This window comes from Peromyscus eremicus, chromosome 1 (assembly GCF_949786415.1).
Source record: "Peromyscus eremicus chromosome 1, PerEre_H2_v1, whole genome shotgun sequence".
Lineage (NCBI taxonomy): Eukaryota > Metazoa > Chordata > Mammalia > Rodentia > Cricetidae > Peromyscus > Peromyscus eremicus.
The window spans coordinates 54949563-54974352 of record NC_081416.1 but is presented as its reverse complement, the minus strand read 5'-3'; the positions used below and the strand labels follow the sequence as shown (position 1 = coordinate 54974352).

Below are 24790 nucleotides of genomic sequence, written 5' to 3'. Positions count from 1 at the left end.
CTAAGATGTGACAGCAACAGCAACCTAATTTCCTGAAAATAAAAGTGTGATAAGCTTTGCCCAATGGCCACAGACAACCAACACTGAAATGCCACGAACACCTCAGACTAAGAGAAATGTTCCAGTTCCTCCCACCCCCAGCACAGCTCCACTGGCACCTTCCTGAGAAAACACTCGAGAGAACACAGATGAGAACCAGGGGTCAAAGTAGACTGACCCGACCTCTTTCTGGGGAAACTACCGCCCAGTATCATTTATAAGCAACTGGGTTTCTCATCTGTTGCTTACATGTTAAAATTCATTTTTTCTAGTGATCTGTTACATTCCTCAGTGACCCGTGTGGGATGATCTGTGGTATGTGACAACAGGGCACCCATCTTCTGACTCAAAGTATCCACTTGTGGCCATCCATAGAAGGGGGAGGGTATCTCACAAGTCTATGGGAGGCTGGGGTTCCTCTATAGCTCCTTCCCAGGAAACCAGTCTTTCCAGGGACAGCTGTAGGCATCTCCCAAGGCACTGGGCTCAGCCCTTGTGCATAAGTGCACTCAAGCTAACTCCCAGCCCAGTCCTGAGGTGACTCTCGTGACTCCACAATGGACATGGTAGCATAGGTGACAGGAGGTGGTGTCTCTACATTGCCATGAAGGCTAAGCAGTGCTGGGCACTCTGAAAACTATGTAATAAGAGAAATTACAGGGTAGTGGGTTATCCAGCCCTAGCAACACCCATGTAACCAAGCCTCTACAAACAACCACCATGTGGATGATGTAGCCAGTGTAGCTAAGGTGGACAGGGACCACATACCATTGGGTGGAGGCAAGGGGCTTCTGTTCCAGCCGAGTCAGCTCCTACAGAGGAATGTCCTTTAAGGGCATAGGCTGGTTTCCCCCTTGTCACCTCTGTTCACCTACCAGATTTCAAATCACACAGGCTCAAGGATCAGCCCCATCTTGCTCCTATATAACCAGTGAATGTGAATGGGTTCACTGAAGCCTCACATATGAAACAGGTATTCTGACTGCTCAAATGGCAATTCTGAGGCTGAAAGAGGTTCAGTAACTTGCCAGGTCACGGAACTGACCATGAACTGAGGCCCAGCCTGCCTTGCTTCCTAGGTCTGATCTTAGACTGAGCATGACCAGGAAGGAAAAAATAAGGAGGGGACTTTATTTAACATATCTGGGAGGGCAGGGAGGAAGGCGGCTTCATTTGGTGATGGTGTTCCTGCAGGGAGAAGAGAGCAAAGAGGGGTGTGAGATGGAGGCGGGGGTGGAGTGCTCCTCCCCAGCCCAGCCAGGGCTCCTACTCACGCATTCATGCTCTTGCCGCTGCCACTGAGCACGATGTATGGTGTCTTTTGGGCCTTCTGCTTCTCCTGGAGCAATGCCACAGTGCCCAGGGGTGTATCACTGGAGCTCATCTTCTTCAGGAGCTGTGGGGCCAGGGTAGGTCAGCACAGGGGAGCAGGCCCAGTATATCATCCTACAGCACCCAAAAATACAGAACCCCCCACCTCCGGAGACCCACCGCCTCCTCATCCAGCTTCTTCATCCGCCGCTCAGTCTTCATCTTGCCTGAACCTTTCCCGTGGAAGCGGTGGGACAGCTGCCGGAAGGCCTGGGGATACAGAACATGAGCATGGAGCACCAGAACTGCCAGGCTAGGCCAAACCAGAGCCACATGCATCCACTGGGAGCCTCGAAGCTGTGACTGGCAGTGCTGATTCTCCCAACCCAGGATTAGGCTCCACAGGGATAGAAAGAGAAGAGGGGGCTGGAGAGATGGCTCAGTGGTTAAGAACACTGGGTGTTCTTCCAGAGGTCCCGAGTTCAATTCCCAGCAACCACATGGTGGCTCACAGCCATTTGTAGTGAGATCTGGTGCCCTTTTCCAGCACACAGGTATACATGTGGAGCACTCACACATAGAATGTAAATAAAATTTAAAAAAAGAAGAAGGGCAGAGGATGGGACATGGACCCAGACTCGGGAACCATATATGGGTTGTGTGCAACCTGAGTGCTAGGAATCCAGGTGAGCCCTGCTTCTCGGAGCTGGGGCTGAACCCAGCAAACGTGGAGCTGCACATACGAGAGGGACGAGTCAGGGGAGCTGGACACCCTCAGGTATGGCAGGCAGCACGGGTGTCGAGCCTTCCTGACAGCCCATGGAGACTGCTGTGCTGTGCTGTGCCCACCACCGTCAGCAATAGAGGCAGGGTTCTGTCACCTCACAAGGCCCCACTGGTAGGCAGTCAGGCCCGTGCAGTGTTGTTCTGCCTTGCTGGGGGAGAGGGCCTGCCTGCATCCTGACCTAGTCACCATTGACCTGGCCCCATCTTCACAGCACGCTGCTCACCTCCTTGGGTGTCAGTTTCCTGCCCGTCTCGTCCACATACTCAATCTTCACATCAGGCTTGTAGCCGTCCTTCTCCTTGAAGTCCTGGGTGAAGCCCCTGTACTCCTCACGCCGGCTGTACTTATCATCGACGGCCCTAGATCAAGGCAGAGGGCTCAATGTGAGCTGCGTGCTGTCTACTGCTTCGTGTTCACAGGCCTGTTCACACGTGCCCCTGCTTCCGGCCCTCACTGCCAGACTCACATCTTATCCTCGATGCAGTACACAGCTGAGGGAAGAGACTTATTGGGAGCCTTCACCCGGGCCACCTTTTGTACTGTGGTCTCCAGCAGTCCTGGGGACAGAGAAGTTGTGATACCCAGGGGGTATCTGCTATGCCTCAGGCAGACAGCCCGAGGAGAGTAGGCCCAGGGCCCCAGCTTCATGAGTGCTAGGGTCCCTCAGAGCCCTGCTCGGGATGTAAACATGCCATGTCTGGTTTACAGACCAAGAAAACAGACACGAGAGATGGGCACCTCCCCAAGGGGACAGCACAGCTGGGATCTGGACCCCAGGGTTATATGTTCAGCTCAGCACACTTCTTCAAGGACTCAGAGCCTTGAAGGCACAGAAGAGGAATAGGTGCTCCTACTGAGTCTGAGAAGAAGGGAGAGGCAGTGGTGCAGAGCCAAGGACGCCATGCTGTACCCACAGCCACCCACCCCGCCCTTCCCTGCTACAGCGCCCTGACTGCCAAGGCTCCTAGCCTGGGCCCACCTTTGTTCTGACACAGGAGCAGGGCAGCAGCCAGCCCTCTGTTCACGATGGGCTCCTCATCCAGGATGGTGGTAGAGGAAGCAGAGAACTAGAGTGGGGAAATGTGGGGAGGAGGAAGAAGGAAGCATGAGCTGGTCACCCCATCTCTTCTACCCAGTGGCCAGCAGGTGCCAGGCTAGGAGACCAGTTTAACTGACTCTCCAGCTGGCTCTTGGAGGTTTAGTACCCCTCCTACATGGGTGGAGGCTCTGGACACTGGACAACTAGCCTGGGTCCCCACACCCACAACCCCTCAGTGCTCACATCCTGTTGCTGCTTCTCCTCATCCAGGTTGACGGTGCTCCAGCCAAGGTTCTCTTCCCCATCTGATTCAGAGCCGCCATTGGCTGAGCGCTCCTCATCCCTTTCGAAGTCCTGGGAGCAGAAGTCAGGGTCAGGATGGGCAGCCCCAGCCCTCCTGAGACCTTTGAGCATTGGACCAGAAGGCACCACCCTACAGATAGCAGGCCAGGGGGACAGCGGGACCCACCATGAGCTCCTCCTGCTCCTCCCGGTTGCCAGCCAACCCATAGGTGGGGATTTCCCCCAGCGTGCGGCAGAATTCGGAAGTGGCATTGAACACGATGGCCCCCTTCCGCTCAGGGTCCTCTTCCTCCTCCCAGCCACGCTGGCGAGACTCCAGCTTCTTTACAATCTCCACCACCTAGGGGAGGGAGTGGCTGTGGGCAGACCCCAAGTTTCTGGGGTGATACCACAAAGACTCAAGAACCCACATTCCTACAACCCACAATGGATCTTCCAACTGTGTCCCCTCTAATCTCTGTAGGTTCACTCTGTCCAAACCCACCAAGGGCTCCCTACTAGCCATGGAATCAGTACCACACTGGAGTTACCAATGAAATCCAGAAATCTGGTCCTAACCAAATGTAAACACAGGAGACTCCTAAGGGAATGTGAGTGCTGCCTGTAATGACAGGTCCCCATGCCCACAGGGACAGGTCCCAAAGCACACGTCACCTTCCATGCCCAGCCTCACCTTCTCACCGCTGTCTCGAAGCTGCTGCAGTTGCTGCAGCTGCCGCAGACGGCGCCCCTTCTCCAGTTGCTTCTGCAGCTCCAGCTCTGCTTCATCTTCTTCCAGCACCTCTGGGGACCCTGATGGAAGGGCTCCCCCATCCTCTGGTGGAAACATGGAGGGCACCTGCTCACACGACCTCCTTGGCCCACAGACCCACCCTGCTCCCCACTGGCCAACCCCGAACCTTCGTCACTGATGTCCATGTTCTCTACTCGAGTATCATCCGATGGTGGGGGCTGAGCCACAGGGTCCTTCTCCTCATCCTCCAGGGCCTCCTCCTCCACCTCAGGAACTCGACGGCGACCCCGGCCCCGAAGCCTAGAGAATGGCATACCTTCAGTGAATGGAGTTCCTTTAGGCTGGCCCAAGCCTCATACCCACCAATGTGTTCAAGCACACCTGGATCCAAAGTCCCCATCCTGAGTCTGGTCCCCAAGAGGCAGCAAGTCATCTGCCCGCATGACCACCTCCTTCTCCTTCTTTCGGATTTTCTTCACCCTCCGCTTGGTCTTTTTGAAGGTCACCTTCAGAGAGGAGCACAGAGGAGTGGGATGGGGCATGCAGGCCCCCAAAGTCCCAGACAACAACTACCTCCATGTTCCTATTATTCCTCACAGCAAGCCTCCGAAGATGGCTGCTGGCATCACCATTCCACACGGGTGCCCCAGGCTGTTAAGTGACTCACCCAAGAAACAAGCTGGTTTGGGGACAGAACTGAACATAAACACAGGCCCATCTGGTTCAACGGTCCCTGTTCATTAACACTAGCACTTCCTTGGGCTGCCATTTACAGCTCACCCAGGAACAAATGCTACTATGCCAACACTCAGCTTCCCTCCCAAGCTCACGTTGGCAGCTTGTGACCAGAGGAGGCACAAGGCAAAGAGAGGCTCACCATCTCTTCAGGACTTAGGTACTCAGAGGCCAGCCGGGGCCCTACAGAGCTCAGAGACTGAGCCTGCAGCCGTAACTTAGCCCGGATCTCTTCTAGCTCACGCTCCCTCAGTCCATCAGCCATGCCACCTTGCTCCAAACGGAAGGAATGTGGTCGCTCGCCCTCCAGCTCCTCATCATATTTGGCCAGGATAGAGCGGGGTTTTTGCTGCAAGACAAGAGGGTGGCTGGGACCTAGGCCAACTCTTGGGAAGCCATGGAACTGTAGATTTCTTAGCACCACACACCATCTGCCCCAGCAGCTGCCCCCCAAGCAAACCTGTGCCAAATCATCAATACTCTCGTCTTCCGCATAGGGCAGGTAGTCCGGCTTCTTCTTCCGAAGCTCCACATTCTTGTCTGCCCGCTCCTTGTCCACCATGTTCACATTCACCAGCACGTCCTCCCCCTCCTGTAGCACTCCTGCAACAGAGCAGAGACGGCAGAGCTCCCACCCGCCCCGGCTTACCAGTGTCCACACCCCACAGGAGTAACCAGCTCAGCTCACCTTTGTCCTTGAGGGTGAGAACCACAGTCTCCCCTTCTCGAAAGGAATCGATGGCATGTTCCACAGTGAGGCCTTGCAAGTCCCGGGCACTATAAAGGTCCTACAGGCAAAGAATCCACCAAGTCAGAAGCCAGAACGCACCCAACCCTGGGATGCCCACATCAAGGCCACAGTGTCCACCCGATAGTCTCTGGATGCTGCAGCTTCACCTGTCGCCTCTGCTCAAACTCCTCCTCCACCAAAGTGCTGACGCCAAACTCTTGGTCCATCTCCTCTAGTAGCTTGGCCTATAGGGAAAGGAAGGGTGACCAGTGACTTTATCCTCAGTGACCAAAAACCACCCACGACTCTACCAAGCAGCTATGCAAAAGGACAGGCTTTGCAGCGGAGCTGTGGAGAACCCAAAGGCCCCTGAGCACAGGGCACCGCGGCAGCCGGCCCACACGGCCAGGTGTCCTCACCCGCTTCTCTGCCAGGTCCTTCTCTTTCTGCAGCTGCCGGCTCCTCTCAATCCAGGCTGCGGTGTCGTCCAGCCAGGGGTCATCCTCTCCCAAAGTCTTGATTTTCCTGAGGAGGGAGAACACTTAGGAGGAACCCAGACGTGCTCTCCCGGCCCGACCCAGGGTAAGGAAGCGTGGGAGAGCGTCTCCCTGCTTGGCCAGAAAACCCTCACCCCAATTTTTGGTTCAGCAAACGCTTTTCCTTGGCAGCTGCCAGCTTCTCCCGTAGCTCTTCACGCTGTCGCAAGGCCATGGGGTTGATGACATCAGCTGTCACGGGCTCCTCCTTGGTGCCCGCCTCTGGAAGGGGGGCCCAGACGTAAGGCTATGCTTGCCCATGGCTGGTGGGGAGAGGAGGGAGCCACTCACCCTGCCCCTTCCAGCCCAGGGGCCAGAAGGGGCCGGAGAGGGGGAAGAACTTTCATCTCCCTATTCCTACCTCACCCCAACCCCCACTTTTGTCCCTCCACATGGTATGGCAGGAACCTGCCCCTCTATGCCTTCCAAAGCTTCTCAAGTCATGTGGGTTTTTTTCTGTCTGTTTTTTGGTGTCATTTTTTTTTTTTTGCATGTTTGTTTTAAAACAAAAGAAAATAAAAGAAAGCAACACACTAAGACGACTTAGACAGCCTACAGCACTGTGCATATCGCTTAGCCTGTCTAAAGCCAGGGTGAAGGTGCCAAGGCCACACAGGAAAAGCACATCTCAGATCCCCACTAAGACACAAAGAAGAGTCTTGGCCCTTTGAGAAAACACACAAAGGCTACTAAATGGAGTTGTCTCTGCTAGCTAATCCCCACTTTCTTCCCACTTAGATGCCCCAGCCCAGCCTCACACTCACCTTTCTTGACAGCATTGACCTCCAAGGGTTTCAGCCCCAACTTTGCGCGGAGTTTACTGAAGACAAGAGATAGAAGTATTAGGGTTTACCTAAGAAATGGGGCAACAAGGCATTTATAGATCGGCAGGAGGTGGAGACAAGGTGAGAACAAGTGGTTCTAAGGGCCATACGCACAGGCCCTAATGCCAGCAGCCGAGGACATGAAGACACAGGCTTCCAGATCAGGGAATGCCTAACAGGAGAAGCCCATCCTTCATCCTGGGTCTCAATTTCCTCCACTGTAGCTCCCTTGGTTGGCTGGCCATTCCAACTCTAATTGGCTCCATTTAGAGGGAAAAGTTTCTGTAGGTGATAGCCCCAGGTGCAACCAGTCTCAGAGGAAAACTAGAACAACATAAGGGCTACTCACTTGGTCTCCTCGATGCTAAGTGATGAGGCATCTCCAGAGCTGGTTTTGGAGCTGGCAGCTAGAACAACAAGGAGCATGGCTTAAGGGACCCACGAACATGGGACCAAGAAGCAACACTGTGGGCTCCAGCTGCAAGGTGGAAGACAAGGGCCTCACCAGCACCTGGGCAGGCGACACCAGAAAACAGCAGCCTTCCTTCCCCCTCCCCGAGCTCCCCAGCAGCTGCTACCCAGGCCCTTGGCTATCAACACTGCCTCTTCCAATACCCTTCTTTCTGACCAAGCGACTCCTCTTCTGCATCCTTCACTGGGCCACTCCAAATCTCACACCTCACCTTCAGCCTCCACTGTCCCTTCTGCTCGTCCTCATACAGTTCTATCAAAGATCAAACATCGTCTCCTCCATGAAGCCCTGGTCAATTACTGACCAGAATTAAAACTAACTACACAACACAGTTTGTCATCCCTGGTACTTTCTGCTTACAGCAGTGTATGCAGTCAAGGAATACTTACTAATGTGTGTTCCATGCCAGATGTTGTGAACATAGGTAAGTAAGCACTCTGGACCTGCTCTACCCACCCCACAAACAGGAGAGAACTTCAACAAACACCACACAGAGGAAGCCACCACCAGGACACCCAAGTCACCCTGACACACACTCCACACAGCCCATCTCCTGTTCTTTAAACCCAACAGGTCCCTCCTCCACCACCTAGGCTCTGGACCCCATTTTCTAAATAAACTCTGAAGCCCCAAGTCTTCCTTTTTCCAATTAGCAGATTATTTTCAAAAAAGTTTCAATTTGAGGGCTGGAGAGATGTCTCAGTGGATAAGAGCACTTGCTGTTCTTACAGAGGACCCAGGTTTGGTTCCCACAGTACTATATGGCAGCTCACAACCATCTAACTCAGTTCCAGAAGACCCAATGGCCTCTTCTGACCTCCACAGGCACCAGGCATGCTCAAGGTGTATATTTACACATGAAGGTAAATCACTCAACTACAGAAACTAAAAACAATCCTTTGTTTAAAAGTTCTGGTTTTTGCTTGATGCCCTGTGGTATGTGACACCGTTAATTACTCCATCTTCTCAGCAATTATCTCTTTGCACAGATCCTATGACCCAACTGTGGTCCCCCCTCCCCACCATTTGGCTACTCTATTTTTTGAGTATGTTCCTCTGCCCACAGTTGAGCTACTGGTATTCCTCAAGCTCTACTTCTGACCCTAGTTCTCACTCCACACATTCTAGGGCACTTCTTCGGTTTCCTGAATACACACTAGCCCCAATCACTCTATTCCACTTAAACTGTAGGTTTTCCCACGCACACCAACCACAAAGCTCTCCCAAACTGTGCGATTCTCCCTTGCCTCCAATGTGCTAATCTTCTAAACGCAATTTCAACAGAGGAACACCATTTCGCCAAAACTCAAGGAGTCATTCCCTATTCCTCATCTCTCCCATCCTCAGCCGAGGCACTAAATTTTGTTCATTCCACTTCCTAAACACCCATTCAATCTGCCCATTTCTCTCACCCCATTGCACGAAGAAATATGCATACTATCAGTCTTCACCTGGTTGGGTTGACCTCTCTCCCAATCTCTGGATCTCTAGTCCTATTTTTGACAAGCTCTCAACCCAGTGACCTTCTTAAAATATGAAGTAAATCAACGCACTTCCCTACTCAAATCCTTGGTTCCCTACCATCTTCATTATAAAGCCCAAATTTCTCAACAGGGCTTACAGCACAGGGTCCTTGGTGTTCAGACCCAAGCGTGTGTTACTGCTTCACGACGCTACCATGAACCCAACACGATTCGCCCAATGTCAGGTTTCTCTTGCCTCTGTCGGTGCATGCTCCTACCTCCCCCCTTCATTCACCCACCCGACGCATTTACTGTGAAGTGTCAGACGGAGAGGAAAACAGTTGACCCCAGACTTCATGAAGCGTAACATGGGGAGTCCGTCCTTAATCCCCAACAGCCTGAGGAAGTCTTTAGCACAAGCGGCAGAAGGCCCCCAGGTCACTCTGCACCCTCCGTCCCGCGCACCCCAAGACCCTGCCCGCCCCGCCCTCACCGGCCTCGTAGCCGTCATCGCGTTTCTCCCTCTTCACGCGCCGCTCCGAGGGCTCCGCTTGACTTCGTTCGCGACCGTGCGCCCCGCCGCGGGCCTCGGCCTCGGCCCCGCGCCTCCCGCTCCCGCGCTCGGCCCCACGCTCGCGGCTCCGCTTCCGTCGTTCGCCGCCGCTGCTCCCGCCGCCGCTGCTCCGGTGCTTGTGTTTCTTGTGCTCTCGATGCCGCGGCGGCTGCTCGGCGGCGCCCCCGGCACCCGCCGCCGCCGTCGTCCCGGCCGCCTCCTTCTCTCCGCGGTGCTTCTTTGACGACCCCATGATTAGTGCGTTCGTCTGGAGCCCGGCCGCCAACCGAGCCCAGACGACGCAAAATGGGAATACTTCCGGGTCGCGCGACCGCCGCTGTCCTGTTGCCGGAAACTAAGAGCGGCTGTTTCCGGGGCCTGCCTGGGAACCTCCAAAGGCTCCTGGGAGAGACTGATTGAGACGACGCGTTCCCGACGGCCGCGTGGGGACTCTGCGCATGTGCACCTGTAGAGGCTGCCGAAGCAGCCTTATCTCCCTCGGGTCAGACAGTTGTTCTCGGGCTGTAAGAACTTTAGAACCTCACTAAGCCACCATCTCCGGAGCTAGCGGCTCTTTCCCTTCCACTCTGATAGCCTCGTGGTGCTCGGAGGCTCTCCGTGGGCGGGCCCCTCTCCAATGATGTCCTTGTAGGCTCCCTGGGGCCGGGGTACCACCCTGTGTTGGAAGATACCGCAGGTTTTTTTCATGAAGAAACCAGCTCCAAAGGCCTAGCCTTGCAACCCCAATAAACCAGTATTGCCAGCGAATGCTACCGTCGTCCCACGTTCCCTGGATTGGTGGGTTGGGCCTTTTTAACCTGCGCTCTGGACTGCTAAGGAACTTTGAATTTGTGAATTTGTGCCTGTGAACCCCGTGAAATTTGAGCGCTGTTTTTTGTTTCCAGTTTTCTTTTTCTTTCTTTTCTTTTCTTTTTTTTTCTTTTTTTCTTTTTAAGATAGGGTCTATATAACTTTTGTTGGCCTGCTACTTGTTAGGTAGCCCTGGCTGGTCTCGAACCCACCATAGTCCCTCTATTTCAACCTCCCGTGTGCTGAGAGTCGCTGGGATTTCAGGCGTGCACGTCCACGCCAGGCTTGAGTGCAAATTTGGCATATCCGTTTTTCTTTCTTTTCTTTTTTTTGTTTTTCGAGACAGGGTTTCTCTGTGTAGCTTTGCGCTTTTCCTGGAACTCACTCTGTAGCCCAGGCTGGCCTCAAACTCACAGAGATCCACCTGCCTCTGCCTCCCGAGTGCTGGGATTAAAGGCGTGCAATACCACCGCCCGGCCTTTTTTTTTTTTTTTTTTTTAAATAAGGCTGTGCCGATAATTATGTGGTCCCCGTCTGTGATTACAGGCACAAGCCACCATGTCTTGCTTTCCCAGCCCTTTCTCTAGTTGATTGCTTGTTTGGTTTGGTTGCTTTGTTTTGGTCTTGAGGAGAGGGGCTTTTTTTTTCTTTTCTTTCTTTTGGTTTTTCGAGACAGGGTTTCTCCGTGTAGTTTTGGTGCCTCTCCTGGATCTCGCTCTATAGACCAGGCTGTCCTCGAACTCACAGAGATCCTCCTGGCTCTGCCTCCTGAGTTCTGGGATTAAAGGCGTGCGCCACCGCTGCTCAGCGAGAGGGGCTTTTAAGTTAAAGGTTCACACACTCACTCCCTTCTGATAGTAATTACTCCTCTTGGCTTTCCTGTGAAGTACATCTCGGCATGTTTTGGTGTGATTTGCATGCTCCTTTAAAGCTCCACTCCAAGACTGGGAGTCCTCAGAGGCAGGATTTCTAGGTCCCCAGGTATATGTATGTTAGAGAAAGCATGGAAAAGCCTCAGCTGATCGCTTTCCAGGTGCCCCACTCCTCAGAAGCAGAGACAGCATGTGTTTGCTGAAGAAGGGGTGCAGCCAGGGTCCCCAGCATAAGTGGGAAACAGCTAAGTCTAGGCCACCCACATGCCACTACCCCTCCCCTATCACATAGCCAACTCCGCTCAGAAATCTCACACTGTACTTGCCATAAAGTCTTTAATTTTTATCTCAGGGACTGTGTGCTGGTTCCAGGCTGGGAGAGGGGAGTCTTCCAGGCTGGTCGCTGGTGTGTTCTACCTTTGGGGAGCTCTGAGAAGAGGGCTCCATATCTACTCCAAATGACCGGTGGCTCCTTAAAGACACAGATGGAGGCCAATGGGCTCCATAGCACCCCACCCCATACCCAACTGCAGCCTTTTACCCTGTGGGTCCAAATCTAACTTATACTGGGCTGCTGTGAGTCCCTGGGAAGGGACACCCCTCCTGCAGTCTCAAGGTGTTTTGTGTTTTACTGTGAAGTGAATCTTATAATCCCCGCTCTATACCAGATTACTTATTCTAAGGTGTCAGGGACAGTATGCATAGGGTAACAGTGTGGCACCTGCTGCTTGGCCTGTTGAGAGTCCCAGACTAGCTTTGCTGCTTATTTGTCCCTGTGTCCTCGAGTAAGGTCCTACTCCTCTGGTCATATTGGAGGTGGGAACAGTAACTGGCCCACCTTCCTGGGTGACATGGAGAACACTGGAAGGACCAGACGCTGGTGTGGATACCTTGTCCCACCTCACCTGTGTTTCTGGGTGATTCCCTCTGCATTGCCTGCCTCAGCCAGCAGCTGTTCCTCATCTACTCCCAATGCTGACAGCACCTGGGAGAAGCGCCGATTTACTGTGAGCCTGGCGTTGGTCTGATGAGAGAAAAGAAAGGTTCCTATTCTTCACCAAGGCTGCTGGGGGCACTGTGGTTCTCTGATTATTAAGAAAGGGGTCTCCCTCACCTGCATGGCCTGCTGGAACAGGAAGGGCCGGGCTTGCACCCTGTGCTGGATACCCTGCAGCTCTGCCTGGTACTCAGCAAAACGCTGTCGCTCTTTGCGCCTGTGAAAAAGACGGGCCTCTGGGCAGCTGAACATGGACACTCTCCAGGCCAGAGGCTCCTGGTCTTCATTGAAGCTTATTAATATAAAGGTTTCCCCTGACTTACAAAACCATTTCATTCCCATTCTGGCCATGTATTTCTTTTTTTTTTCCCCTGTATTTCTTGTGTGAGATTATTAGGGTGGGACTTATTTGTCCCATTTTACTGATGGCTCAGGAAGGTCAGAGGGACTCGTCCAAAATTGTAGGATTGAGCACCTGTCCCAAACAGTTTAGGCTGTTTATCCAGGGCTTACCCTACCTTCTGGCCGCTCCCAAAGGAGGGACCAGCCCTGGCTCCTGAGCTCCTGCTTGCACAGCCTCCCCCTTCCTAAATCACCTCCCTATTCTCCCCCTTGCAGCTTATTGCAAATAGAAGAACATCTCCCAAAGCTGGACCTGGTGGCTAACATCTGGGAAGCTGAGGCAGAGGAGAACTGCCTGAATTCAAAGCCAGTCTGGGCTACGGAGTAAGTTCCAGGCCAGTGTGGATTGCAGAGTGAGACTCTGTCAAAAACAAAAGAAAGATCTGGGCTGCACTGGAGAAAAACTATTTACAAAAATCAGTTTGGCCGGGCGGTGGTGGCGCACGCCTTTAATCCCAGCACTCGGGAGGCAGAGCCAGGTGGATCTCTGTGAGTTCGAGGCCAGCCTAGGCTACCAAGTGAGTCCCAGGAAAGGCGCAAAGCTACACAGAGAAACCCTGTCTCGAAACACCAAAAAAAAAAAAAAAAAAAAAAAAAATCAGTTTGAGGATGTTTAGATGGCTCAGCAGGTCAGTGTGCTTGCCACACTTAAGGCTGGCAGCTCTGGTCTAAGCTCCGGAGCCCATGGAGCTGTCCTTTAGCTTCCATGTCTGCAGTTTGACGTGCCTGTAATCCCAGCATCCATCAGGCAGAAGTGTTGGGATAAACTTTTTGTACACCGTGTGAAAATGTGTCTCTAACGTCACCTGCCTAAGGCACCTTCTGATTGGTTTAATAAAGAGCTGAATGGCCAACAGCTAGGCAGGAGAGGATAGGTGGGACTTCCAGGCAGAGATAGGAACTCTGGGAAAGAATCTGAGGTCGAGATTCACCAGCCAGACACAGATAAGTTGGACATACAGGACTGAGGAGAGGTAACGAGCCACAAGGCAGAACGTAGATTAATATAAATGGGTTAATTTAGGTTATAAAAGCTAGGTGGGAACAAGCCTAAAAGCTAAGGCCAAACTTTCATAATTAATAAAAAGTCTCTGTGTCGAGGCAGGTGGATCTCTGTGAGACCGAGGCCAGCCTGGGCTACAGAGTGAGTTCCAGGAAAGGCGCAAAGCTACACAGCGAAACCCTGTCTCGAAAAAAACAAAAAAAAAAGAAAGAAAGAAAAAGAAAAAAAAGTCTCTGTGTCATTGTTCAGGAGCTGGCAGTCCAAAGAAAGACCCATTATGCAATAGTAAGCTCAGAAGTTATCCTTTGCTACACAGTTCTAGACCAACTTGGCTTACCGGAGACTGCAAGTCTGCTCACCCAGCCCAGTGTTACACTGCCTTTTAACCTCACTCCTCACAGGACTAGGTATCTGTCAGTTAATGCACATAAGACATGCTCAGCATGGAGTGGCAGAACCCACAGAAGGAATGAAAGGGATGAGCAGACAAGATCTGAAACTTGTTCTAGGCTCTCAGGCATGTACACTGGACACCTGTGGGAAAGCCCTCCCGTGTTAGGACAGGTGCCAGGGAAGGAAGCTTCCTTCCTGGAGAAAAAACTCAAAACAACATCCCCTGGGAAAACCATGCCAGGACCACAGCACTGTTAAGAAGTCTTCACCAGTCAAGAGAGACTTCCAGTGGTCCCAGGTGTGGAGGCAGTCTTGAGCTGGCGTTAGGACTACTGCCTTTTACATGATGTCCTGTGGTTTTCTTGCTGTACAGTTTTTGTTTTGTTTTTTTGAGACAGGGTCCCACTATGTAAACCAGACTAGCCTGGAACTCCCTCCAAAGAGCTGCGACTAAAGGAATGTGCCACTGTGCCAACCATCTTATATTTTTTAGACAGGGTCTCTCACTGAACCTGGAGGTCACCAATTTGGCTAGACTAGGTGGTCAGCAAGCCTCCCAAGCATTGGGATTGTAGGTGCACACAGCTGCACCTGGGTTCACTTTGTTGATTTTTATTAAAAAAAAAAAAAATGAATGCTAAGGACTCAGCCCAGGTCCTCATGCAGCAAGTACTCCGCTGGCTAAGCTGTCTCCTAAGCATCAATTTGTTTAGGTCTTAGAGACTGAATTGTGCTTTGTAGTCTAGGCTGGACCAAAATGCACAATCCTATTTTCTCAGCCTCCTAAATGCTAGGATTACAGGCGTGTCCCATCATGCCAAGCTTGTTTTGTTTTTGAGACAGTCTGGCTGTATTGCCCAGGCTGGACTCAAAATTCCAGACCTCAAGCTATCCCCCTGCTTCAGCTTTCTAAGTAGCTGGGATGATATGTGTGCACCATTATGCCCAACTTCTTGCTGGATATCTACTGCCATTTCTGTCAGAAAGGAAGTCCACACCAAAAAAGAAAAAAGAGAGAACTGGTGCCAGTAGGTAACACCTCTGTCATTCCAAAGTACAGGATGACAGACCTCCTGCCACAGTGTCCCTCTACTTGGCCTCTCCTCCTGGGAAGCACGGTTGTAAAACTGGACCATCTCATGGGGACAGAGTTCCTTTGTGGCACCTGCCCCAGGCAGGCCGGAAGACTGCCAGGGAAGGTCTACCTGTGCCTTCACTCTGCAGGAAGACTGCCAGGGAAGGTCTACCTGTGCCTTCACCCTGCAGGAAGCAACAAGACTCTAGCACCCTTCTCATGTGTCTGTTGGCTGGAGAATGGGCCTTATTCTTACCGCTTCCTGAAGAGCTAGAGCTAGCAAGGCATGCTGGCAAGTGTTTGCAATCTCAGCGCTCAGGAGACTAAGGCAGGCAGATTGCCACAAATTTGAGAGCAGTCTGAGCTATAGAAAGCCTTATCTCAAAAGAAACACAGATGTGTGGGGGAGGTGTAAGATGGCTCAGTGAGTAAAGGTGTTTGCTGCCCTGCCTGAGGTCCTGAGTTCAATCTCCAGGATCCACTTGGTGAAAGGAGAGAGCTGACTTCTGCAAATTGTCGTCTGAAGTGCTTTAAAAAGAAGTTACCAGGCAGTGGTGATGCACACCTTTAATCCTGGCACTTGGGAAGCAGAGGCAGGAGGATCTCTGTGAGTTCAAAAAAGTTCCTTATGAGGAGAAACGAGGACGCAACACATGTCCCTAAAAGACACTCTGTTCTGTAAAGTTATCTATGAAGTTGAGCTAGCCAGGTGTGGTGACACATGCCTTTAATCCCAGTACTAGGAAGGCAGAGACAGGAGGATCTCTATGAGTTTGAGGTCAGCCTGCTCTACATAGTGAGTTCCAAGACAGCTAGGACTACATAGAAAGATCCTGTCTTAAAATAGAAATAATAATAGTAATAATTTAAAAATGAAGTAGGCATAACAAGACTGACTTAGCATAGGTGATCTGAGCCCTGCCAAGTCCTTGGTGCCTCTTCCTACACCTCCTGAGCCAAAGAAAACAAGCATAGAGAGGACCCCATAGGTGTTCCCGTCAGCGGCTTAAATAACTGTACTTAGTCACACTATCTATGTTATGAGGTTGAGCCTTTGCAGGGACTCTTATGTGTCATGTCACTGAAGAGCAAGCACTAAAGCACTAAAGCACTCAGTGTAGCAAGGTAACTGGTGGTTTGAAAGAAAATGGCCCCCAAAGGGAGTAGCACTATTAGGAGGTGTGGCCTTGTTGGATAGATGTGGTCTTGGAGGAAGTGGGTCACTGTGGAGGCGGGCTTTGAGGTCTCTATATGCTCAAACCACACCCAATGAGACAGTTCACTTCCTGTTGCCTGCACAAGATATAGAACTCTCAGCTACCTCTCCAGCACCATGTCTGTCTGCATGCTGCCTTGTCCCACCATGATAATGGACTAAACCCCTAAACTGTAAGCCACCCCATTAAATGTTTTCTTTTATAAGAGTTGCTGTGACATGTAATGGGATGCAGGTAAAGCCACGGAACATGTGGCAATACATAGTTATGGGCTCATTTAAGATGTAAAAGCTAGCTAGCAAAAGGCTTGAGCCATGGCCCTGCATTTATAATTAAAAAATTAAATTAAAAAAAAGTTACTGTGGTCATGGTGTCTTCACCAGCAATAAAAACCCTAAGACAGTAACCAAACATCTTCCAGGGCTTACCTGAGACCTGGGCAAATCATTTAAACTCTCTGCTCTCTGGGCCTCAGTTCCTCCTCTGTAGTACTGTGTGGGTGTTGGTACTACCTAACTCAGGGCCTGTTAGGAAGAACGGCTTAAATTGTGAAGTTGCTTCCTAGGAATATAGTCTGAGTTGGGTGTAGTGGTACAAGCTTTAATCCTAGCACTTAGGTTTAGGAGGATTGCTATAAATTCAAGGTCAGCTTGGTCTATATATCGAGTTCCAAGACAGCCTGGGCCACCAAGATGAGTCCCTATCACAAAAGAGAAAAAGAGAGCTGGGCAGAGTGGTGCCTTTAATCCCTATACTTAGGAGACAGGCAGAAGGATCTCTGTGACAGCCAGGTCTACATGTGTACCCTGGCTTCCAGGCCAGCCGGGGTACATAAAGAGACCCTATCGCAAAAGGGGGACAGCAAAAACATGGAAAGATAATAAAACTCATTACTCCGGCTGAACGTGCGTACTAATTGTCTCCAGGAGTGGAGCCCCTGGAACTATTTATCACAGCAACTGTTTCTACAATCTTCAACATTTAAATATATGTATTTTATATTTATGAGAGTTTAGCCTGCATGTATGTAAGTGTACCACATGTGTGCCTGGTGTTTGCAAAGGCCCGAAGAAGAGGGTTGGAGTCCCTGAAACTGGAGTTACAAATGATCGTAAGTTACCGTGTGGGTGCTGAGAACTGAACCCAGGTCATTTGTAAGGGCATCTGGCTCTTAACCACTGAGCCATCTCTCCAGCCACTCAACATTTTGTTTTGAGACAGTGTCTCCCTGGCTGGACTATAACTCACTAGACCAGACTGTGCGTGCCTCTGCCTCCAGAGTGCTGGGATTAAAGGTGTGCGTCACCGTGTTCAGCCATCCTCGATTTGTATAACAAGCATGTCTGACACTAAGAAACCAAAAAAGAAGATTTGAAATCATGACTGTACGCAGAATGCTTTGAACTTGAGGATAATATCTGAAGGGGTTACTACTAATAACTCAATGATCTTGACCCTGCCCTGCTCCAGGGGCCTCAGCATCTTCATTGGTAAAATGCAGCTAAGGGGTCTGGCCTGCTTTCTGTGGGGTCCTGCACCCTGACACCCAGCACACCCTCCCTGCCATGCCGCAGCCAGGCCCTCCAAAGCCTGGCCTCCTACCTCAGCTCCTCCAGTTTGTGCTGAGCAGCCAAGGCCCCTCTGCTCCCTCTGGGTGTGTAGGCCGCCAGACAGCGAGCTACCTGCTGCTGCACCTGATGCTCCCGAACCCTACGCCTCTCGGCCTGCTGCCGCTCCTCCAGCTGCTGCTGTTCCCAGGCCTGCAGCAGGTTTCTGGGAAGGAAAGGGAGATGTCTATGGCCGATCAGGAGATTCAAGGAAGGTCAGAGAAGCATAGAGGAACATGTAAGCCTTAGGGGAGGGGCTGTGGGAGGAAGTATGTGTCTCAGAGAGCCAAGGGCCTGGGAAACAAATGGCATTTGTCATGGAATCCATGATTCCTGGAGCCTGCACATGGTGGCTTACAACCAGCTTAAGGCCTTAAGGCCTTACCCTATTCTTCAACAGTGAGATCCAGTTCTTTGTTTGTTTGTTTTGGGTTTTTGTTGTTTTGTTGGTTTTTCGAGACAGGGTTTCTCTGTGTAGCACCTTTCCTGGGGCTCACTTGGTAGCCCAGGCTGGCCTCAAACTCACAGAGATCCGCCTGACTCTGCCTCCTGAGTGCTGGGATTAAAGGCGTGTGCCACCACCGCCCGGCTGGTTTTGTTGTTTTTTGTTTTTTGTTTTTTTTTTTGAGACAGGGTTTCTCTCTGTAGCCATGACTGTCCTAGAAGTCGCTCTGTAGACCGGGCTGGCAGGCTGAACTCAAACTCAGAGATTCGACTGCCTCTGCTCCTGAGTGCTGGGATTAATGATATGTGCCACTACTGCCTGGCTTGAGATCCAGTTCTTAACACTTGGCTCAGGCCTCCTGAACACTGTAGAGCTCAGCTGAGGCCTCCTGAGCCCCGAGGAGATCAGCACACAGCCTGGCACCTTTTCTGCACTGCTCACATACCTTCCCAGCATCTGTCTTGGAGAAAGGGCCAGATGTCTAACCACTTTACTTGACAGCAGCTTGAGACATGGATGGATGGACAGTCAGATGCATAAATACATGGGAGAAGAATAAAAATGTCGAAAGGACGTGGGCAAAATGTGTGGATAGCTGAATAGCAACTAGACAAACCTGGAACATTCTTCCCTGGATATCATGGCCAATGTCCTCTCATCAATCAAGTCTTTCCCTTGGCTACTCTATTTCCTTTCTAGGAATCTCTGTCTCTAGCTACGTATTTTGTGCATGTCATTTCTTATGTGTCCCTGGCTGGCCCAGAACTCTTTCTGTAGCTAAGAGTGACTAAACTTCTGAACTTCCTGCCTCCACCTCCCGAGAACTGGGGTTACAGGCTGCACCGCCACATTGGGCTTCAAAGCCATCTTAACAGAAAGAAGAACTGGAAATATCATATGCTGATGTCATAAGAAACCATTACACTGTCAGGCAGTGCTGGCTCACACCTTTAATCCCAGCACTCAGGAGGCAGAGACAGGCAGAACTCTGAGTTCGAGGCCAGCCTGGTCTACAAAGTGAGTTCCAGAACAGTCAGGGCTACACAGTGAAACCCTGTCTTGGAAAACCAAAGAGAGAGAGAGAGAGAGAGAGAGAGAGAGAGAGAGAGAGAGAGAGAGAGGGAAAAGAGAGGGAATGAGTGTTTTGTCTCAAAGTGGTAGGAGAGAACCAGAGAACCAACCCCTGGACTATACATACACACCTACACTCCCACAAAATAAACTTTAAAAAAGAAAATGATCAAAAGGTCAGGCATGGTGATATACACCTGTAATCCTAGAACACGGAAGGCTGAGGCAGGAGGATTACAGCAAGTTCAGTGCCAACTGGGGGGCATAGCTAGTACCAGACATAGTATTTGTGGCTAAATAGCAAGACTTGTCCCAAACAAAACAATTGAGAAATGCGAGCCACCATCCACATGGGTGACAGGTGGAGAAATGGGAGCCCTTGTACATAGTAGATGGGAATATAAAAACAGTATAGAGGGGATGGAGAGAGGGCTCGGACCCAGGCCCAATTCTCAGCACCCACCTGGGGTCTCACAGCCATCTACAACTCCAGTTCAAAGGAACAGATACCCTCTCCTGGGCCTCCAAGGGCACCAGACATGTATGTGGACGTGCATGCAGACAAAACACTCATTCACATGAAATAAAGTAAATAAATCTTAGGGCTGGGGAGATTGCTCAGTAGTTAAGAGCACTGAGTGCTCTTCCAAAGGACCTGGGTTCAATTCTCAACACCCATATGGCAGCTCACAACTGTCTGTAACTCCAGTTCCATGGCAAAACACCAAATGCATATTTTAAAAAAAATTTTTTAAAAAAAAATCTCAGGGCTGGGACAGCAAGATGGCTCAGCAGATAAAGGAGCTTGATGGCTGGCCTGACAGTGTAAGTTCAATCCCAGACCCAGGTGGTAGGAGGAGAGAACTAACTCCTTCAAGTTGTCTTCTGACCTTCACACCTATGCTGTGGTACTCATATGCTTGCACACGTAGACAGTAAGTAAATAAATATGATAATTTTTTTAGATAGCATGGCTGAGGGTATAGCTTAATATTAGAGCCTAGCATTCTCAAGTCCCTGGGTTTGATCTCCAGTTACCCACATACACACACACTTAAGTCCCTAAAGAACGCTGGAGTGAGTCCCCTTCTCTCCATTCACACCTGATTCAGGCCCTCATCTTGGCCAACAGTTGCCTCCTCGCCTCCAGGCTTCTCTGAGCCCGTGGTCTCTTCTTCTAGCCCAAGTGAAGTAGCTGGAACTAAACATCCATAAGCCACCCATCTCCTTTTGTAGACCTTGAACTTCTTGGGACTGACCCAAGTCTTGCTCCCTCCTATCCTGAGGACCCCCAGTAACACTCCATATATGTTACATTAATCGGCTGAAGGGTGACTAGAAGAAAAGAAGGGACTGAGAAGTGTCATGTGTTAATACAGTAGGACAGACAATGGACATTATCAAGAGCAGGATGGATGGATAATCAGAAAGCCTGGTGAATGGGTCAAAGAATAAATGAACTTGAAAGAGAGTGTCGTTTGTAAACTGGCCCCTTATCTACCCTCACCCTCGGCTCTTGCTCTCCTTCCTCTTCTTCCTCACCTAGTGGCCTCCTGTCGTTTATGGAAGGTGCGATTAGGGAAGTTGGCAGACAAGAAACTTTCATCATCTCCCAAAGTAGGGGTCTTCCTATTCCTGGTGGAGGCCTGGACAGCTGCCCGCAAAGCCTTCCAGGTCTGCTTTTCGGGACCTGTCCACAGGAAAATCAAGTCAGAGTCACACTCTCTCCTGGGTCACTGGGCAGTCCCAACCAGCACCCAGACAATCCCTAGCCCACCCCAACCTCTACTACCTATCCCCACCACCGCCACCCCAACCCTCCACCTGAGTGCAGGTCTCCCACAGCTTCCAGGGACCTCAGGCTTCCCAGATGCACTCACCGCAATCCAATTCCTCCTGTAACTGCCTGTGTAACCGCTCCAGGTCCCAGGGCCCCTTCAGATCCTTGGCCATGGACTTCCCCCTCTGCGACTTTCGGAGGCTATGGGAACTGGAGCTGCTTCCCTGGCTAGGACCCTGCAGCTCCCTTTCTTCAGATGCCTTCTCTCCAGAATTCCTCCCCTTACGTTGAGAGCTGCCCTTCCTCCTGTGGGGGGCGCTGTGTTCCTCCTCTGTCACCTCTGAGATCCATTCCTCCTCCAAGGTCAAGCCTTGCCCTGAGAGCTGGGGCAGTTCCCCAGGGCTCAGAACCCTCTCTGCCCCCTCATCATCCTGGCCTTCCACCTCTGCGACATCCTCAGACTCTGACCCTGACCCTTTTCCTAGTGGCCAGAAGCCACCCTGGCTGCATGGCTCCAGCCCTTGGCTCTCTGAGTTGCCCGGAGGGAGGGCAATGCTGCCCCGGCCCCCCAGCTGATATCTTCTCTCCTGGTTTTGCACTTCTGTCTTCTGGCAGAAGCCGGGGTCTTCTGAGAGGCTGGCTACTGACTTGCGCCTGGACTTGAGCTGGGGGGCTGCTGGGGGCAAAAGCAGGGATCGTTGGCCCAGGACCACAGAGGAACTTTGCTGAAGCAGAGCCTGGCCATCTATGATGAAGCTCTCCCAGGCCCACTGGAAAGGGAAGGAAGGCTTCCGAGAAGCTGAACTGAAGAGACTGAAGGAGAGGACAGAAGTCAGAGTGAGGGTCCTCCTGGTCCCCAGTACACCCCCCAGGCCACCCCCAGCCGCTTACTCCTCTGCCTCAGCTGAACCTCGTCCTTTCTTGTTCCGTCTTCGGGGCTTGCGTTTTTTCCTTGTCGTCTGCCCTGCACTCTGAGACCTCTGCAGCTGGAGGCTCTGACTCGGGAGGCTGTCACGACTCCCAAGGCTCCCCTGGGCAAGACAGGGGAAGAGGACAGCTCCTGTACCACTCTACATCTCTCCAGGGGCTTCCTCTCTTGGCATTCTGTCCCAGCTGTGGCTGTCTCTAAAACTCCCTGATCACTCACTACCTCTTCTGTTCAAATAGCAAGAGTTGCAGACCCAGTTTGGGGAGGTGACTCACTAGGTGAAGGCAATGTCACTACGCCTGACAACCTGAGTTTGATCCCTGGGACCCACATGACAGAGGAGAGAACCAACTCCCACCTCTTGTTCTATGACCTCAACTTGCACACACACACACAATCAAAAGCTGCACACACATAGGCACCAGAACTTTAGACAGTTACATATTTGACCTTCCCAAAGAAACACCCAGGGAAGTGCAGGCTTGCTATTACCCGTTTTCAGGCAAAGAGTTAGGTAGGCTCTTGCACTTCCAAGAGCAGAGGCCACATGGCTGGTGAGTAGTGGGGCTGGGACCCACACATGTTGTCAACTGTTTCCAAATCCCAAATTTGTCACCATTGAACTCTGCTGTGAGAGAAGTGTCCAAATGTTCCCAACACAGAGATGAGAATTGCCCTGATTTGTTTATTGTGTACATACGATTATCATACTGTTCCCCATTAATTTATTATATTATATTATATTATATTATATTATATTATATTATATTATATTATATTATATTATATTATATTATATTGTTTTTGTTGTCATTTGTTTTGTTTTGTTTGGTTTTGGTTTTTCGAGACAGGGTTTCTCCGTATAGTTTTGGTGCCTGTCCTGGATCTCGCGCTGTAGCCCAGGCTGGCCTCGAACTCACAGAGATTCGCCTGCCTCTGTCTCCCACCTGGTGGCTGAGGATAGCTCTGAACTATGGATCCTCCTGCCTCCACTGCCCAAGCGTTGGAACAACAGCCTGCACCAGCATGCCTGGTTTGGACTTCTTTAAATTTAGGGAAACGTCTGGGTATGAAGACACATACCTGTAGCCCCAGATATTCAGGAAACTGAGGTAGGAGCATTGTGAGTTCTAGGACAGCCCAGATAATTTGGTAGGAGCCCTCAAACAAACAAACCCTCCACCACCACCTCCCAAAACAAAACCACGACAAAGGCTCACATTCTTTTGGATGTCGCCCAGGGATCTAGACCTAGTGCAACAGATGTGAAGGAGTGACTGTTTTCTAAAAGCTCTTTCCTCCCTGCCGTGTTCCCAGACTGCTCCATCTGTCCTCTACGGTGCCGGTTCCAGGCCTTCCTAACTGTTACCGGGACCTGAGCTCTAGGCTTCTGGTTCCTCAAGAGCCTCAGCCAGCCCTAGCTTCTCTTGGCCGAAGATGCCGCTGGGCAGTTGGAAGTTCCCCAGCAGTGCCTACCTCTCTCACTTGTTCTTCTGGAGAGATGCTTGATAGAAGTTTGAACAGCCTTGTGGCTGTCCCTGGAACCAAGGGCTCTGTGCTCTGCCTTGGTCTCTCCGTTGTGGCCCTGGCCAACAGTTGGTCAGTGTTTAGCATATTGGTACCCTGCCCTTTCCCACCCCCACCTGCTAGCTCTGGAACTGCCCCCTCTGCCGTCTCCATGACAACCAGGCTGTGACCAGTCTGACTGACTCTAGCAAGAAGTACTAGGGGTCAGCCAGGTGTATGATGCTGACTTCCTCTCAGAGATCGTATTCAACAGGACCAGGACTGCACCCTGCCTCTGCCCCTGCTACCTGGCCTGGTGTAAGCTCCTACCTCTTTAGGCCTATGTTTGCCCATCTGTTGTGAAAGGGACATCAGAACTTGGCATCTCAAAGGGTCCTCAGCTCCTGTGAAGATGCCCACCCAGTTGATGCCTGAGGCAGGCCATGTCCCTCAGCCTGCCTTCAGCCTGATTGAGCCTCGTGAGATCTTATACAATTACTCTGCTCTCCAGGCCCATGACAGGGCCAGCCCACTGGATATCATGCTCCTGAAAGAGGCAGCAAATGGGTCAGAGCTGAGAATAGCTGTGCTTCAATCTTACATTTTCTGTGCACGCCTATGTGTATGTGTACTTGGTTTTTGTTTTGATTTTTTTATGGATTTTGTTTATTTTAGACAGTATCTCACATGTAGCCCTAGCTGGTCTAAAAGTCACTATGTAGACCAGGTTGTCCTTGAACACACAGAGCTCTACTTGCCTCTGCTTCAAGAGCACTGGGATTAAAGGTGTGTGCTACCATGACCAACAAGTTCTCAGGTTTTTTCTGTGTGGATGCTGGGAATCCAACACAGGTCCTTATGACTGTGTAGCAACTGAGGCCTGTCACAGAGTCATCCCTCTTTTACTTGGTTCTGGGATTGGAACACAAAGCCTCATGAATACTAAGTGTACACTCACCACTGAGCACAGACCTTCCCCTGAGTTTTCGTCTGTTTCTTACTGTTTCGAGGAGGTTTGTTTGTTTCTGTAAGCAGTGTCTCGTGTAGCCCATGCTAACCTCACGCTCTGTATGTAACTGAGGATGACTTTGAACTTGATCTTCCTGCTTCCTCCCAAATGCTGGGATTGTTAGCCTGCACCACCACGTCCAAGCGGACT

The 24790-nt window shown here is 51.2% G+C and overlaps 2 protein-coding genes across 2 annotated transcripts; both read right to left on the bottom strand.

The window, feature by feature from the left end:
• Window positions 1–1149: 1149 nt before the first annotated feature.
• Window positions 1150–9872, bottom strand: Sart1 (spliceosome associated factor 1, recruiter of U4/U6.U5 tri-snRNP). The gene is made up of 20 exons (XM_059262938.1): window positions 9466–9872; window positions 7387–7444; window positions 6978–7033; window positions 6309–6435; window positions 6097–6202; window positions 5845–5922; window positions 5636–5735; window positions 5408–5550; window positions 5090–5296; window positions 4594–4718; window positions 4379–4512; window positions 4153–4295; window positions 3646–3819; window positions 3420–3530; window positions 3117–3204; window positions 2604–2694; window positions 2361–2496; window positions 1531–1620; window positions 1314–1435; window positions 1150–1227 (listed from the first exon to the last, which is right to left on the bottom strand). The coding sequence occupies exons 1-20, from the start codon at window positions 9776–9778 to the stop codon at window positions 1209–1211; spliced, it is 2421 nt and encodes an 806-aa protein (XP_059118921.1). The 5' UTR covers window positions 9779–9872; the 3' UTR covers window positions 1150–1208.
• A 1657-nt stretch (window positions 9873–11529) lies between these two features.
• On the bottom strand, window positions 11530–23813 carry Tsga10ip (testis specific 10 interacting protein). The gene is made up of 8 exons (XM_059248960.1): window positions 23602–23813; window positions 22089–22228; window positions 21298–22010; window positions 20960–21107; window positions 17897–18067; window positions 12322–12421; window positions 12113–12231; window positions 11530–11679 (listed from the first exon to the last, which is right to left on the bottom strand). The coding sequence occupies exons 1-8, from the start codon at window positions 23803–23805 to the stop codon at window positions 11556–11558; spliced, it is 1719 nt and encodes a 572-aa protein (XP_059104943.1). The 5' UTR covers window positions 23806–23813; the 3' UTR covers window positions 11530–11555.
• Between the last annotated feature and the right edge of the window lie 977 nt (window positions 23814–24790).